We start from the raw sequence: 18,823 nt of genomic DNA on the forward strand, positions 1-18,823 counted from the left end.
ACTGTAAAATCAATTGTTTTCAGTCTTGGCCGTCTTCCCACAGTGTCCTTGCTTGGGTACATGGAGATCACAGTTCACGACGGGGTCTGGAAGACTTTGTCGCTTCTGCGCACGTCACTCCGCACCTCATGGGACAGTGGCCACTTCGTCGTGTAGCGTCAGCGGCCATTTTGAGTTTTGGGCCCAAACGCCAACTTAAGCGAAACAAACACAAAAGAGTAATTAATGCATAGAAGTAATAAATCTAATGTTAACCCCTTACTAATCCCTCTATGTGCTTGTATTTATCTAGCGTATAGCGACATTTAAAGCAATTATATTCACCCTTTTGGTCCTCCTCCTGGGCAACATTACAAGACATTACAAAAGCAACATATATCATGCAGTATTCTATTTACTACATATACTACTGTTAGTATGCATACGGATTTTAGTCATAAAGGTTATTTAGCCATGCAATATGCAATCCTACGTGTAATTTGGTTATTAGTATTGTTGGTTTAATATACATGCAAACTCATTTAATTATAATTAATAGATTATTCAATTAGTATTTTCATGCAGAATGGGGGAGGCATACAAAATTTTGTACTACCCGCTCCATCACCTTGGACAGTTGGGATCTCTTGGGTTAAATACAGTGCTGGGAGAAGTCTCTGGGAGCACTCTCCAATTATTATTGTAAAGCTTGCAATTCTTTATTTACAACCAGAAATAACAGTAGTAGTCGTTATGTGGTGTATTATGACATCAGTTCTAGATTCTTTGACTCTCAATAATGCACTGCTTTGTCTCACCCTATACTTTTCCCAATATATCCTCTACCTCCACTCTCTGACTCATCCTGGTATTTGTAAAAGACAAACTAATCACCCGTAAGGGTCTCAAGGTGCTGGGGGCCGTCGGGGAGATTAAGTGAGCTATTGCCCAGAGTCACCTGATGCTGAGCTGATCTGCCTCCGGGCGCTGGGGATCGAACCATGAGCCTCATGCTCCAGAGTCAGCCGCCCTGGCCACTGCGCCTCACCTCTCCCACTCATCCCAAATCTCATTCTACTACTATGATCTCCGAATTAACCCTTTCAGGACTCTTCCCTCCTTGGCTCACCCAACCTCATTTTACTAATATGATCTCCCAAATAACCCTTTCTATATTCTTCTCTCATGTATCCCTTCTTTGAGTCATCCCAAATCTCATTTTACTATTATGATTATGATCTCCCTAATCTCTTTATAGAGATGCTTAATGCCTCCATCTCTACTTGTACTCATCCCAAACCTCATCTTAGTACTATGATCGTGCAAAAAACACTTTCTAGATTCGTCCATCCCTCCATTATCCTATTCAATCCACCTAACATACTTGCATATCTGCCACTCAAATTAACTCATATTCCCCTATACTAATCAACCACTAATCCTTTTTTGGGTTCTGGAGTAGCGTGCTACTCGCCGAAAAGCGCTAGAACGCCTCGTCAGGGGTAGTAAGCGCTATATAAATACAATTATGCACTTGATTTTATTTAAACGCGGTATAATGATGCTGATTGTTATAACGTTTTTAAATAGTCATTATTTTATTGATTTTAATACTTTGTCTGGGACAGAACAATGTTGGTATTCTAGTGTATTTAATATATTTTTTTTATTTACAGACTGCTGGTCAAAGTAGGTACCATATTTATGTATTAAACAATTTTACCGACTATACATAACAAAGTTACAAATTATATTCACGTCACAAATATATCTCCAAATGCCATATTATTAATAAATGTAATGCAATACAAACTAGTCAAACGGAGAACATTCTTCTGCTGAAAAGATGGTTACGATTAGGTTGTATGAGGAAAATGGGATGCTAATGGTGTAGGCATTAACAGCCCACTACAGGTGTATGATACGCGCCCCCGCACTCCCCACCACAAAGCATCATCCACCCCAAACCACCCCTCACCAATCACAAACTGCACGAGCGTTCCTCATTACGCGTCAGGGATACGTAGAAAGGAGCCCGTCGGATTGGATTGCTGGCCACGTGATGTCACATAGGCAGACATCGGTTCAGGACAAGGTGGCCAATGGTAGTGCAGCGCAGCAGAACGGCTCACCGCTAGCTGTAAGTTCCTTCCTCTTCAGAGTTCCCGCCCCGCCCAGCCAGATAGCAGCAGCCAACAGTGATGAACTGGCGCTAGTCATACTGACCCAGACAAACCCGCCCTTCAGCGCTAGGCCCGCCTTCGTAACACGAAGGACCCGCCCTCCCCTCGCCAGTCCACGCCCCTATGGCCAATAATCGGTGACAGCTGTATAGGTGCCCCAAAGCCTGAGCGAGTGCAGCATCCCGCAGTGCTCCCAGAGCTATTCACCAGAGCACCCCCATAATTACAGCCGTCCCTGCATCCAGCGCAGAATTCCTATCTGGAGCAAGGACTGAGCCCACTTTAGTCCTGACCCGCGGTCCCCGCTCGCTTCCCCGTCATGCTGCTGTCCCTGTTGGAGGCTGGCGGCTCGCTGCTCGAGGGCGCCGTGGAGCAGGTGGTGGGTGGCAGCCAGGTATCCCGGATACTGTTGCCCTGCGCCTTCCTCCTTAGCCTGGCGTACCTAACCAAGCTGGCCTTCAGGCATCTGCAGCAGGACAAGAACCATGCGGTGAGTGGCAGAGGTGAGGTGGGTGTTAGGTAGGGTGACCACGTACGTAAATTGCAAGTTCTGGGCAGGGACTGTGAACATTCAACACCAAATTCAGGGTAAAGGGTAATCAGCTATACAGACACATCCTTGTTAGTCAGGAACTTATAGGGAGTTAGTAAATAGACTGTCTTGACACAAGTATATTTATGTTGTTTGGTTTGTATAATACGGAGCAGGGTGGATTACAAACTAGAAAATATTTGCTCAATTTGACGCTACTGGTATATGCGACAGTTATCACACAATTCTGTACCCTTACCAGAATGACACACCGCAAGGTAGATGTCGTACTACTTACTGCTAGAGACAGAGAGGGTGAGAAAGGTAGCGTAAGTGGTTACAGCTCATTCGAATGAGATAGCTCGTGCGTGTCAATGTATTTGCTCAGTTAACCACCCCTCAGTGTTATTTCCTCAACCATTGCCTTCAAGAGCTTTGAAAAGACTCTGCCTTAGGTGGTAGCTTCAACATCTTGTCCTACAAGAAATGCCATTGCAGAATGATAAAACATAAAAAGCATTGGCAAAGGCAAAAGGTTTGTTGCTTGCACTTAGGTGCTGACAAAAGAAATATAAAAATGGCAGCTGCAAAACAAAACAATTAACATAGGATCGCTTTGTGTATACAATGTATGGATGAGATAAAGCATTTAATGTGTAATGTCAGTGTATGCTTTTGCAATGTAAAATTGTCCCTCATGCATTCCAATGAAGTAGTAATTTTCAAAAGTCAACAAAAAGAAGGTGACGTTAAAATACTTATGTGGTCAGTCCAAAGATGTGATTGACTACATCTCAAGCTAGTGGCTGATGGTTTATGAGCCGAAGAAGCTAATGGCTGAAAGAGTCTGCTACAAAGCCCCCTTGAGTAAGCGTAGAATACAATAGGTTCACAACGAATAATGCAAGAATAATTACACCATGAACCTAAAACATGAATGAGGGATAGCAAAGGAGCTCAGACAACAGTTTGAATAATCCCTCACATTAAATCCTTGCTCATCATACCAGGGATGTGCAAAGTTCTTCAGGAGGTGATGGGAGTGTGCAGGTGAAGTGTTTTGTTCCTAGCCATAGGAGGACATTTATCTTTAGTGGTAATACTCTGTGGTTCATGTGTTTGAGGGCACATTTTTGCCATTTTTTTGCATTAAAAACAAGCATTTGCAATGCAATAGGTCTCCCATTCATGCAAGTTTGAGTTATTGGCATTGTAAATGACAATGCCTATTATTTATGTTTTGGGTTTTAAAACACAAATAAAAGGCATTGTCATTTACAATACTAATATCTTAAACTCTCGCAAATGCGAGACCTATTGCATTGCAATAAAGGGCCTTCTCGACCGCTTGTTAGATTGTAAATATCAGAGGAAGAGATCGGCCTGCGACGCCTTCAAAGTAGTGATAAATAGTGCAGTGAAGAAGATATGTAAGTGATACAAATTGTAAAGTGAGTGTTACATTTGATCCGAGCCATAAACACTAACAAAGCACTCCAACACCTTTCTCTCTGTGATTACACTGTTGTGACTCGGTGGAAGAGCGGGGGGGATTATTTCCTGTCCTCTTCGTGATTTGAGTGTGCGTAATGTCATTGCTACTCCAGCTGTCGTAGGACCCTGGCTTCACTTCCTGGTGCAGGGCGGGCTGTGCTTTATGGTAGGCATGGAGGGAGGGAGGGATGGTCTGGGCTGCAGCTCCGGCCTCGTACAGTGCCCCTGCTATTACTATTGAGTGAGAGGCTCTGAGGTATTGGTATTGGTGGTGGTGCTATTTGTATTGGTGGTGGTATTGGTGGTGGTGGTGGTATTGGATTGGTGGTGGTGTTAATAAAACAGGCTTTTGAAAAAAACCCGTCAGGTGGCTTTATTGCAGATGACATGTAAACAGATGTGCTGTTGTCCGCTTCAGCTCATTAGCACACGATTATGAGCTACCTGGAATTCACACGACTTAATTCGCTGATCATTTCCAAATCCATTTTACTTGGGGGGGGGGGGGGGGATTGAACAGACACGAGATAATGCCGGGTTAAAGTGATTGAAAGCAGGCACCCGTGATATGGGCAGGCCGTGCTGCTTAAAAAAACACAAGCTGTTTCGGCTGAAGCAGCGCATGTCCGGCCTGCAGTAAGAGAAACTCAATAAAGTAACTAGTGCTTACAGACTAAATAACAGGTCCCGTGTAACAACCGAAGTAAAGGGTCCAGTAACTATGGGAGGTTACCAATGAAGACAAGACCGTACTAAGGAGGGACTAACAAGCCTATTAACGAATCTGAAGGCAGCATTTACGAAAGACTATGATACAAGCCAATGAAAAATATGGGAGGAGAGTGGGTGCGGCTTTTCTCCCATACTCTACTACAGCAGTCTCACAGAGCGAGCAGTGCATGCTGCCGCTAGGCTCGACATTAAAGGCTATGTGGTGCCAGAATAGCGCACATCAATTTCCATCTCAGTTGGGAAGGAGAACTCAAGATGTTAACTTTATGGGTTTTAAGTCCCAAGGGAAATTTATTTATATACTCCACTTTTTACATTCATACCACAAGTAGATTTTCGCTTTTAGCACGATTGCATTTTAGTCATTGTTCTTATATAGCACACTCAAAGAAGGGGTTTTATAATACGAAAAAGGCAATGAAAAGGCACATATGTAATGGTAACGGAGCCTGCCTTGGCTCTTGGTTTTAAAATCAACACTGCTTCTGTTTTCCCGCACATTCTGATCCTTTTATCTTGTTTCTTTCCAGAATTACCCGCCTTTCATTTCCTCTCCGGTTCCTTTTCTGGGACATGCAGTCGCTTTTGGAAAGAGCCCTATCGAATTTCTTGAAAATGCTTATGAAAAGGTGAGATGTGTTATTTACCCATTCTGATTATTAATTTTCTGTCCTTGTGTAGATATGGTTGCTTCAAAATAGATGCCAAACAGTAAGGAATGTCAAACCGATACACTGTTTATGAACAAATGTATGGAAAAAGTAACTGCTGGACACCATCTCCTCTACGTAGCCAGATGGGACTTTTGCTCTTTACAGTGGGGGTACAGGAACCAGGGGCATAGCAAGCTGTTGATTGCCATTGACGATAACCTCACTTTAAACTTATTCGATCTCTTCCCATCATTGTATACTACTCAATATCTTGGCTGTTTTCTACAGTGAAGAGGGGAATAGAAGAAGCAGTTATACGATGGCTTTAAACAGGCCATCCCATGAATGATGTTATAATATATCTCAAAACTACAGCAGTCGTCAGCAAACAAAGCAACTTTCTAGAACGCCTATTGTTGGTGATTGTTGGCAGCGAAGAACTGGGTATAGATTTTTTTTTTCTTCTAAACTGCATGGCTTCATCAATATTTTAAAAAAGACAGCAGTGGCTCTTCTTGGACAATGCCTCCTTGTGAATGTGTGAGTAGGTAGACATCCTCCCACTTATTTTTGTCTTGAGGCAATAGAATTTAACAGCTTTGATCTATGCAAATTATGGTTGTCCCGAAAGAAAGGAAAATAGCACTCTTTTACATATGATTATAGGGTTGGTGCACATCAATTTATTGATAAATAGTGTAACTAACGAACTTCGTGAAGAAGGGACTGATTTGAAAATGACATCCAAAAGCAATGGCATTAGCAACCTACCTGCGGTAGGGGGATGGAGTGGGGCCTAGTCACAGACCAAATGTAACAGAATGTTAAAGATAAGGGCCCACACAAGATAATTTGCACTTAGGGGTGACAGGTGTGAAAAACTGGACATTCCACATCCTGATTAGGAGAATGAGGCGTAGAGTGCACTTAAGGCAGTGGAAAGTACACCATTATGAGCGAATTATCTACTAATGCTAATTTTAGGTTAGGTACGACCAAGGAGGTCTTTCAAGTGGAAAGGTGGCCCTATCAAATGCATTACAGTCGCACAAAATCGTCCGTTTATGGGTACTTTCGAACATTTTTCATATTGCCCTTAACATGCGTATATCACCAAACATTTCTATGATTAGAAATGTTGAAAATGTAAATACCCACAAAAGCGTAATTTGGTGCATGTTGACAAATTGTCAGGACATGCCCATTTTGGAACACCCACACCGCACTTTGTGGAGGAAATTTACTCACAGAGAAACATCTATGTGAGTAAATGCTTATGAGTTTAAAACAAAGTTCTGTCAATTGCAAAAGTGGTTTTCACACCTAAAAAAGGCTACTTGCGCTTGTGAGTTCGAAATTAGCTTTGTGAAGGCTGCCTGGTATGTCACACCATAACAAACATGCTGTAAGAAGACTCAAGGGCAGTAATGATCAGGAATAAAAAATACAAATAAAAAAAGAGGCATCAGAAATAAGGGAACACAGCAGTGGAGCTGAGAACTCGGACGCCAAAACCATGAGAAGGGTGAGGAAGTGACTAATGCAGGCCAGAAGATATTTAGTTGCAAGCAAGACCCAGACAAGACAAGCTATACTTATTGGTGTGGGTCACTAATTATTCTATATTCTTGAGTGGCGTTAAAACTCCTACATGAGCTTTCAAATGCCATTTTTAACCATCATCCATGCGACTTGACCGATTTACAATTTCAAGAATATTGTAAAATAGGCACAGTTTATGGGATTCAAATAGTGTCCGGAGCAGCTCTTGCTATTTGTCATTCTAACAATCAATTTCCCTGCGCATTCTTAGCTATAAATTAAATTCAACAAATATTTTTTAATTATTGCTTATTCTTAATTGCCTTTAAATTCAGTTTTTGTTACTATACAAATTGAGCATTTCTTGGTTCACATCCACCATGCTTGGATTGGAATCCTTACATGAGATGGCCCTCTTTGTTCTGTAACACTGTTCTAATCATATTACTTAAACCAGGGCCATCCTTTTCAAAACGACTAACAACCTGCTTTGCACCCAAATCAAAACTACTTTACGTGTCAAAAATGTCAAGCTACAGCTTTTTTTTAATCCAAAATGTTTTTGATATGTTTGGTTTGAGCCCTCTCTTAAAAAGGACTTTTATTTTAAATGTCATGGTATTTGCATGCACATCCTGTGTGTCTATCTGATTAATGCAATTAAAAAGTAACATACCAATAACCATAACACATTATCTGCCTGTGACATGGGGGCGCTAGGTGGCGCACGAGCGGATTGGCCGCCATTGTGTAAGGCTCCCGCAGTTCGGCGCTTAAATCTGACAATTATCCTGGTTCTCTAGAAGGGATCTGCCCGTGCACTACGGAATCGTGCAGCTCAGCAAGTACGGAGCACTCGGTTTAAGTCTCGCAAATATCCACAGTGATTTGAGGCGTCTATCGCTGCTACGGGGCTGCGGCCGGATCGTGCTGGAAGTGACCCTGGAGCTGCTGCTGGGCTGAGGCAAGTGCACGACCACCGCGGCGTCCACGAGGTGCGCAGGCCCATGCAGAGTAATGGCGGCGGACGAGGAGCGCTGAATGTCCCGACTGGTGAGAGACGCCCTGACATAACCGCTGGCTGGAGGCGGAGGTGTTGGCGGGCCGGGTGACTGTTGGCCAACGCCACGCTTGGACGGAGTTGGCGGGTACTGGCGCCCGGGGCTGCGGCAACTCTGCAAGGCAGGCAAGTGGCGAAGCGGCACTACCTGGCGGGCTCCTCTTAGGAGGTGTCTGGGGGTCTGCTCTGCTTCCACTGCTAATTAACTGTGATTTGAGGTGTCTATCACTGCTGCGAGACTGCGGCCGGATCGTGCTGGAAGTGACCCTGGAGCTGCTGCTGGGCTGAGGCGAGTACGCGACCACCGCGGCGTCCATGAGGCGCGCAGGCCCAGGCAGCGTAATGGCGGCGGACGAGGAGCGCTGAATGCCCCCCCTGGTGAGAGACGCCCTGACATAACCGCTGGCTGGAGGCGGGGGGTGTTGTCGGGCCGGGTGATTGCCGGCCAACACCGTGCTTGGACGGAATTGACGGGTACTGGTGCCCAGAGCTGCGGCAACTCTGCAAAGCAGGCAAGTGTCAAGAGAGGCGCTACCTGGTAGGCCCCTCTTAGGAGGTATCTGGGGGTCTGCTATACTTCCACTGCTAATTAACTCCAGTGAAACATGAATGGCACAGTGATATATTCGGGGGCTAGTACCTGCCCAAGACTCCTGGATAACACGCTTCAGTGAAGCCATAAGGTGAATTGCTACAGCGCTGACTACATCGCAGGGCGGAAGGCGCAGAGTGGGCCAAAGGGAGACGATTGGACAGTAACGTGAGGCCAGAGAAGGTGCTTCGTCTATGCCACCTGCCCTGGCACAACAGAGGCGACTACTGAGCGCGACCTAGCAAGCAGGGCACCACATTCTTCCGCAAGTTCTACTGTGACCAAGCTTCATACAGCTGGAGGGGTACAAGGTGCAGATCTGCTTATCGCACTAAAAAGGGGATCAGGCCAGGATCTCCAGCCAGTTTGGCAAACAACTACTGTCATCACACCAGGTCGCAACATATCCGCTACTGCGGACGCAGGCGCTGCGATGGGGAAGGTGGATGCGCGCCAGCCGCGGCTCACTTTCGACGCCAAAAAGGGCCGCAACTGGGATCACAAGTAGCACCAAGAGATGATGTGACGTCGATCCTCTCAGAGGTGCGGCAGGGCTTCGCGACCATCGTGGACAAGATGGACACAATGGCATCACGAATGGATGCCATAGCGCGGAAAATCGAGGGTCATGAGACACGCATAAAAGATGCCGAACACCGAATCTCGGAGGTTGAAGATGTCACAAACCAGGTGCAGGGTGTAACGACACAAATAGAAAAGCTCTTGAAGGTCATAGCGGCCAAAAATGAGGACATAAAGGCGAGAAGTAGAAGGAACAATATTTGCGTATTAGGTACTCCGGAGAGTACCAATACCGGCAAAATGGAGGAGTACATTGAAAAGCTGTTGGTAGTGGGCACTGAATTACTGTCTCCTCACTTCATCGTGGAAAGGGCTCACCGCTCGCTTGGACCAGGCCTATTATTGCGCGCCTATTGAATTATAGAGATAGGGATGTGGCTCTGCGGGTGGCCAGGGAGAAAAAACAGTTGCATTACGATGGGGTCCCCTTCACAATGTACCCGGATTTCACAATAAAGGTCCAAGAGGAACGTCGAAAATTTCTTGCAGTCAAACAAAAGTTAAGACAAGCCCAAATTGACTATGCTCTACTTTATCCCACCCGACTCTGGATCACGCATCAGGGGACTCAAACGTTCTGCACGCAGCCTCAACAAGCCAAGCAATTCCTCAAGCAACTTAAGAAACAAAAGAAGACGTTGCCTGTAGTGGAAGATTCGCTTCAAGCAACAACATCGGACGTTGAGTGACAGGAGTTATGGAGCGCAACTTTCTGATTGTAGTTTTTTCTTATGCACCATGAATGTAGTACTGGCTACAGTGCACTAGACGTTCACGGAACAATCCACCGTGCCTTTGAGAAGTACGACCCGGAAGATGATGCTGATAAAGAATGGAACACAAAATTGGCAGGCAGCCGAACACCCTCGCAACCTATTCAGGGACATGTTCAACGATGCAAGGTACCTGGACTGGCGAGAGGTACCCGTGGGCCACCCAGCTGCGTTCCCCCAAACGGGTGTACCCCAGTGTTTTACTTTTAATGTATCTTTTTCTTATTGATTTTTCTTTACTGCTGCTCTGGGAAGGAGCAGGGTCAATGTTGGTTGCAGTTAAGTTTTGGGGGTCGAGGGAGGGGGGGGGGGTTGTGGACAACTGGCATAATTGGGATGCGTCAGTGGGAGGGGGAGATGGGTAGAGGAATGTTACAACAAGAATAACATGGTATGCTTTTCAGTATAATGACTCTCACATTGCATGCATATGGTGCCATGTGATCTCGCAATACATTTGTTACGGCTTAATAGGTTGTGGTGATGGTGCTGGACGATAAATCCATACTGAGGGTGCTATCTTGGAATATCAGTGGCCTTGGTGATCCGAGGAAACACAGGCAAATTTTGGCCTACCTTGACAGACAACAGATACAAGTGGCTTTGCTACAAGAGACGCACCTTAACCCAAGGACCCCAGTGACGTTCGCCAGTAAATGGGCAAGCTATAGGATTTTTTCCTCTTATTCCACATATGCAATAGGTACAGCCATACTAATCAAAAAGCAGACCCCATTTGAGCTGGCGGGCACGATAGATGACCAACAGGGACGATATGTCATTGTATGGGGGCGACTTGGAAGGGAGTCGATCACAATAGCGAATTGCTATCGACCTAATGTGGACACCCCTGAGTTTTTTACTACTGTATGGGGCAAAATACTGAATGTAGGATCCACCCATATCATCTGGGGCGGTGATTTTAACGTAGCCCTTAATAAAGCTCAGGACAGGTCTAATGATGCTAAGCACCATTACAACAATTCACAAGGGGTATTGCAGGGAGTATTAGAGGAGGGGGGTCTGACGATACACACACCCAGGGGCGCAGGAGGGAACACACTTCCAGTATGTGACGTGAACATGGACACGTATTGATTATTGTCTGCTTTCAAGGGGGCTGGGATCCGCCATTTGTAATGTTACACATCCAGCCAGGACATTCTTGGATCACTGCCCCGTCAAAGTGTCACTCGCCCCACCAGGATATGACAAACCTAGACCTCACTGGAGGTTGCAACCTACTGCACTGTTAGGCGCAGTTTTCCAAGCTGAATTAGGTGAAGAAATAAAAGATTTTTTCTCCAGAAATAAGGGGTCAGTGGACAGCGTTGAGGTTATATGGGAAGCGTTTAAAGTTACCATAAGGGTGTACTGCATCTCAAAGAGCTTTGGGGTGCTTCGGGATATACAGAGGACAATCAGGAAACTGGAACAGGAGTTGAAGGAACTGGAGGGACGGATGGGACGGGGGGGGAAACAGGTCAGGTGCAGCAAGCTTTCCGCGAAAAGCTATCAGAGTATACAGACACTGCACTGAGGGAGGTGAAATTTAAGGGGCGTTACTGGGTAGCCCGCAGGTATGGCGAGGGGGAGCGACCGGGCAAAGCGTTGGCTGAAGTGACCAGATGTCCACGCTTCACAACACATATATTAGAGATTGGAGTGGAGATACAGCGAGATTCACTTAATATACTTGAGCCGTTCACTGCCCACTATAAACAGCTCTATACATCGCAGAGGCAGAGGGGTTGGTGGATCTGGATGGTTTCATGGGGGATGTGGCACTAGGATGGCTCAGCGACACGCAGAGGGGATTTCTGAGCCACCCTTTTGAGTTAGACGAAATCAGGGAAGCAATCATGCAATTGAAGAATGGGAAGGCACCGGGATCAGACGGGCTTCCTGCCGAATTTTAGAAACAATATTTTGATATCACGGCACCGGTGCTCCGAGAGGTGTATGATGAGTCTGTTGGAGTTGGGATACTCCCCCCCCCCCCCCCCCCCTCGATGAGGGAAGCGATGGTCACGTCTCTTCTGAAGTCAGGAAAACCATTTAGATCGTGCGACTCCTACCAGCCCCTGTCATTGATAAATTGCAACACCAAGATCCTGGCTAAAGTGCTAGCATACGCCTGACTCTTTTGATGGACAAACTCCTACTCCCTGACCAATCAGGTTTTGTTCCGGGTGGAGCTACTACTCATAATCTGCGCACTCTATTCTCGTTGATTCAGACGGTGGCACCCGAGTTCCCACTAGCTGTAGTATTCCTGTACGCCACCAAGGCGTTCGATTCTGTGGAGTGGGACTATCTATTCGGAGTGCTGCAGCGTATGGGCTTTCCGCTCCTTTATATATCTTGGATCAGATTATTGTACCATCAACCCACTGGCAAGATATTGATAAATGGCCATTCCTCTCCTCCGTTTACCATCTCTAGGAGTACCCGGCAGGGATGCCCGTTGTCCCCACTCCTATTCGCCATAGCGATTGAGCCACTGGCCTCCAGGCTTTGTCAATGCCACCAAGATAAGGCTTTCCGCTGTTGTCTGCATCAGCTCCTGATTTCGCTGTATGCGGATGACGTGACATTATACATTAGGGATCCCCAGCAGAACATGAATCCCTTTTTACGGGAATTCATTGTGTTTGGCAGATTGTCTGGCATCCCAATTAATTGGGGCAAATCTCAGGTCTTTCCTCTCACGCCGGCGGTCCCTCCGTTTCAGCTTGACTTTTCATTGGAGTGGTGTGACACAGATATCCAATATCTTGGTATACAGGTGGCTAGAGACAGAGAGGACACGATACGGCTCAATTATGGCACAGCCATTACGCGTCTGTCTAGTAATGTCACACGTTGGATATCCCTACCTCTCTCACTTGCAGGTCCAGCATCCCTCATAAAAATGATCATACTGCCGCAGTTCCTCTACTTATTTCTAAATATACCTTATCACCCTGGGTCTTATTTTTTTTTTAAACTCTACGTATGGAATTACTCAGATTGCTCTGGGGAGGCAAACAGCCACGACTCAAATGGTCTACACTCACAAAGCCATACGATCAAGGTGGCTTTGACATCCCAGATTTCGAGGTCTATTTTCTGAGCGCACAGGCGCATTATGCCTATTATTGGATATATCCCCCTAGATATGTGCCGCAGGTGGCAGTAGAAGATTGGCTCGCAGACCCTATCCCATTGAATGACATGATACATGGCCCTATTCGTACCTGGGCAACACCACCCACCATGATTACTGGCACAGTCGATGCGTGGCACCGGATAAACGAGCTTGTCGCCTCGCCCTTCCTGTACTCCTCTAGACTCCCACTATCTTATCACGCTAGTATATCTCTACTGCAAGAAAAAGGATTTCTCAATCTATGTAAGCGCAGTCATATTAGCACATGGGGAGACCTCTTTCATGAAGGACTATTCCGTTCCATGGATCATGTCTTCCAGGGGATACAGCCTACGCCTCTTGATGTGTTCTTATACGTGCGCCTGCGACAGTGGATGAGGTCGGTGGTCCCTGACTTTCCAAAGGAACCTCCAAGTCTCACCCCATTACACCAATTGCTGGGATCCACGGATGAGAAACACCTGGTTTCGGGTCTATACCGTTGCATACGCACGCAAGTGAAAGTTACTAGAATTGAGACGAGATACCAGATGAACAATGGCGGTATTGTTGCATCCAAACCGGACAAATCTTTGCCAGTTGTAGGCTGCGGGTTATCCATTATAAATTTCTGCAGCGGCTCTATTACCCGCCTGTCAAAAAATACAGGTTTAAGCTAGTGGATAACGATAGGAGCGAGAGGTGCAGGAGGCCTGGGGCAGGTTTCTTGCATCTGGCGTGGGAATGTCCTGGGGTGCAGGAGTTTTGGGAGCGGGTCTTTGGAGCACTCGAGACAATGATAGACAGCATACTGGTGAGGGATCCCATGGTAGCGCTTCTGGGGTATGTAGCAAAGGTACCCAAATCATACAGGAAATTCCTTGCTATTTCATTACTATTGGCCAAACGAAGGGTGGCTTGCAGATGGGTAAGGGGTCGTGCCCCGAAATTTAAGGTTTGGTTAACGGATTTGATGTACTGTCAAGAGAAAACGACTACATATGCTGAGACACTCCCAAGAACATCCAAACCAAAGGATATATATGGGGCCCATTGCAATGGTATCTTCTTTCACAAAACTCGGGGGAGACAGACTCCATTCCCCGTGATCCTGAGTGATTGCTTTGTGATAATTTATATTTGGTTTACTATCGCTGTCGCGCAGGTGCACGGTAAATATTAGTTGTGCCTGTAAGGGGATGGACTGGGCCCTTTGGGGGGGTTTGCCTGCGATAATATTGCATAACGATAGTCATCTGCCTCTGGAACTCCAACTATGTTATGGTAGCACCGTCTATATTTCTCTGTTACGGAATGAATGTATGCTATACAAAATGCAATTATTCGATGGATTGCCTATACGACGATGTATATGAGAGACCACTATGAGACAATTGGAGCTTACTACATGTTTGATACGTTTTACTGTTATTATGTATGACAAAATCATAAATAAAATAAAAAAAAACAAAAAACATTATCTGCCTGTGACATTAGTTGTGCAATTTAGGTGTTCTCATAGTCAAATATTTAGAAAGAACAGTTATCTAATACTGGTTATTCAATATGGGTATCTTGTCATACTCTACAGAAATCTCTCACCGTCTCCTTCCCCGTTGTGATCCGGGGTCTACTTCTAAAGCTTATAGGTATAAGGAAGAGCATCTGCTGGCCAATAAGTGTATTGTGCATATACACACATCTCTGGTGTAAAGCAACACCTGTGAATACCTTGGTTGTCTATGCCCATGCTCTGTAAAGAAGATAGCATTTTGTCACTGCTGAGCTCTTCTGTTTTTGTGTGTTTTTCAGTACGGACCTGTTTTTAGTTTCACCATGGTGGGAAAGACCTTCACCTATCTTCTCGGCAGCGATGCAGCCACTCTGCTCTTTAACAGTAAGAATGAAGATCTGAATGCAGAGGATGTTTACTCCAAGTTGACAACACCGGTTTTTGGCAAGGGTGTGGCATATGATGTCCCCAATCCAGTAAGTTTCAACAGAGTGCACTATTAATAAAACCTGTAACCTACATGCCTGCAAGTATCTGGGACAGTCACCATACAAGGATGGGGATCGTTAACAAACTGCAATTTGTAGTTCCACAAAATGCTATTCACAGACCTGCATGCGGAGGTCTGCGCCTCAGTCTCTCCTATCTTGTATGTGCAGAAATCTCCACATATGTATGCCTACTTTTTATTAGTAAATGTGGATGGGACGGGGAAGTTCCTTGAATGAGGAGAATACGTTCTACTAAATGTGAGGGCTTTATGAATAAATAAAGAGGGGTTAAGGTGTTACGAGACGGTTAGGAATGCGTATGAGGGTTATGCACCCACCCACAAAAAAGTAAGCCCATTCCTACGCAAAAAGCACACTCCTAAAGTAATTGGAGCCACAAAAGGCTCAAAACATTAGCTTCAGACCTAACGTTACATCCAACACCACACAAGACCAGCCACTGGTTCTGCAACACCATCCCATAGAAAATAATAGAGACAGGACTTCAAATAACACCACATAGGAAATAATGTTAAAATAAATTAATTTATTTTGAGTTCTTGAAGATTATCTAAAAGTTAAAATTATATATAAAAAGAAAATGATCTTTATTTTATTATAAAATATTTTATTAATAGTTTTTAATTTAAAAATAAATAACTTTAGTTTAAAAAATAACCAATTTAAATTCTGTACATAACTTTATATATTTTTTACTACATAATAAATATGAATATTTTACTTTAGGGTGTTTACTTAAAAAAAAAGAAATCCATAAAAATAATTTTATTTCATCCTAAGTCCCATATACTGTTGCTTTTTTTTCTTTTTACCTGAGGAGGCATACTGCTGCTCTTCTAAAACTTCTTCCAGACATCTTCCACTTTCTTGGGATGTAAATGTCCCCTGCATGATAAATATGCATGTACTCCTGCTCTGAGTTCCCCAGCATGTGAACTGGAATGCTGACTTGTATTTTCCCCTGGTGTCATGCTGGCCTGACATGGACACAGAACTGGCACCTTACAAAACCCTGCAAACGTATCTGCAGAGTGCTTCAAGCATGTATGATTCCTCTGGCCAACATCATTTGCATAAACCCCAGCTGTATGACATTACCATACCTTCCGTCACCACGCACGGTTTTACATCGCAGATTTTACTCGTATCACTATCACGCCTTACATTCGCTCACAGTTGAAACACCTTCACCATGCATACTTTTACCACTCTTACTGTTACTGAAAAATCATCTCACAGTATAGCACTGCCACCTACTGTTCAAAAATTACGTTTTTAACTATATATATATATATATATATTCACTGAAAAAACCATAGGTTTCACACAAGTTATAGTTAGCGGACATTTTACTGATTAAAAAACCATTGAAATTCCCCCGTTATAGTTAGTGCAGGCAACTATAACTCACGCGACCGCAATCCTCTGCTGATGCTAATACTGTATTTAGACACTTATTTACCCATGTCTTCTTCCATAAATTTTTAGCTATACATATATTACAAATATTTTTTTTTCATAAAGACACATATGTCATCAGCAGAGGATTGCGGTCGCGTGAGTTATAGTTGCCTGCACTAACTATAACGGGGGAATTTCAATGGTTTTTTATCAGTAAAATGTCCGCTAACTATAACTTGTGTGAAACCTATGGTTTTTTCAGTGAATTTGCAAGGTTTTTTAAATGCTAATTCCTAACTATAACGTGTGTGAAACCTATGGTTTTTTCAGTGAATTTGTACGGTTTTTTAAATGCTAAGTTACTTTACGCCGTTCGTGGCGTGCGCGCCCACTTTACGCAGTTCGTTCCGTGCGCGCACAGTGAGCACGCTGTGCGCTTCGCGCACCGCGCGCCCACTTTACGCAGTTAGTGGCGTGCACGCACGGTGGGCACGCGGTGCACTACGCACACCGCGTGCCCACGTTACGCTAGATGGGCCATGTACGCACGATGCGCTTCGCGCACCGTCCGCACACGGAGGCCGTATTAGGCGCATCGTTGTTAAAGGTTATCTATTGATTGTCTTCATTATAACTATGCAATGCACTAAAGGTGCCCTTCGGGCACCTTTTGCACACGGGGTGTGGAAAACGTGGGTATTGTTTTTTTTTTAATTTATTTTTTACCGTACGCGTACGGTAAGCGTAATCGGCGATTTTCCGAAAATAAAAAAAATTACATTTTTGGCATTGTGGGTTCTTTGGGGACACCATAACCATGACTGGGTGGTTGGGAGCTGTCTAGCAAGCCTCTTTTACTGTTTTCCGACTTTGTTTTTCCTCCACTCCCCTCAGAGTGCGAGAGAGAAAATGGCGGCCGACACTTCCTGGTTTCGACCGATTCAAATGCTTACTAAGATCTAACAGCCAATCAGAATCGCGCTCGCGCACGGCACCGTACGCGTACGGTAAGCTTACCGTAAGCGCACGGTAAGCGCACCGTAAGCTGCCACAGATATATATATTGATTTAAAGGCTATTTTCTCAGGAACTACTGAACAGATTTACACGAGACCTACAAAAGGCACTTCCTTGACCTGTAGACTACCTCTCTGCCAAATTTCACATAACTCTGTTCAGCCGTTCGGGCTGTAGCTGTGTCTTGTTTTGGGACCCCCCTTTTTTCTCAGCCCCCGCTGGACGAATCCCCCCGAGACTTTCAGGGTAGGAGCGGAGCGTAGCGCCCCATTAGTTTTGAAAATTTCGCGAGGATTCATCGACCGGCGCCAAAGTTATTCAAAATAGAATGTTGCGGTTTTCCTATGGAAACAGGGTCCTAACTATAACTACCTACTGGCGACCGCCATTAGGTAATATATATATATAAATTTTTTTTTTTTTTTTTTGGAACAAATTACATTTGTCGTCTATGGGATTGGGACAAATTATTTTTTTTGGGGGGACCCCCTTTTTAGGTCTCGCCTAGCGTTGCAGCGCACTTGCGCTGCTCGCTCTGCGAGAGCTATAGTAATCGATATTTCAGAAGGGGACTTTAAACCACACCCCTGTTTTCAAATGGCTGGCGTCATTGTTTAGGCTAAACTCTGGCTCGTGATTAGCAATCGGGCTTTTTTATTACCGCCCTGTCACCTTTTGGGACGGCCCATCTGGACTGGCCCACGCCATCTTTGTTCCCCATGATGTAGGAGGGTGTGCTGGTAGCTTGTTTACTGGCGCCTGATTAGAAATCCTGCCCGCTCATCCCTTCCCTTCCCCCCCATCCCAAAGCAAACTTCCCAGAGTTGCGCTCTTCATTGTTCATGGGCTTCCTGAGGCGGAGGGCAAAACAGATGCATGGGAAAGGGGTATACCTTATTATACCGTTTATTTATTCTTCCCATCACCGCCCCTCCCCTCAATTGTGCTTAACTTCATAAGGCATTGAAGCACTTGAAAAATGCCTTTGAAATTAACTTTAGTCATGAGCGCGGCGCTCGCTTCAGGGACACAACACTTTTTTTTTTTTCTTTCTTTTTTTTTTTAGTTTAATAAGCGCAATGCCGTTTTCACGGACACCGCGCTATACAATGCGACATGTATTGCTTT

General features: G+C 44.9%; 1 protein-coding gene across 1 annotated transcript in view; it reads left to right on the forward strand.

Moving 5' to 3' along the window:
* The first annotated feature begins 2,245 nt into the window (after positions 1-2,245).
* CYP51A1 (cytochrome P450 family 51 subfamily A member 1) overlaps positions 2,246-18,823 on the forward strand; it is an 86,473-nt gene continuing 69,895 nt past the window's right edge. Inside the window, exons 1-3 of the mRNA XM_085631091.1 lie at positions 2,246-2,652; positions 5,451-5,549; positions 15,065-15,241. Coding sequence (XP_085487217.1) covers positions 2,482-2,652; positions 5,451-5,549; positions 15,065-15,241 — 447 coding nt within the window. The 5' untranslated portion in view covers positions 2,246-2,481. The remainder of the gene's footprint in view (positions 2,653-5,450; positions 5,550-15,064; positions 15,242-18,823) is intronic.

Source organism: Triturus cristatus, chromosome 10 (assembly GCF_964204655.1).
Source record: "Triturus cristatus chromosome 10, aTriCri1.1, whole genome shotgun sequence".
NCBI lineage: Eukaryota > Metazoa > Chordata > Amphibia > Caudata > Salamandridae > Triturus > Triturus cristatus.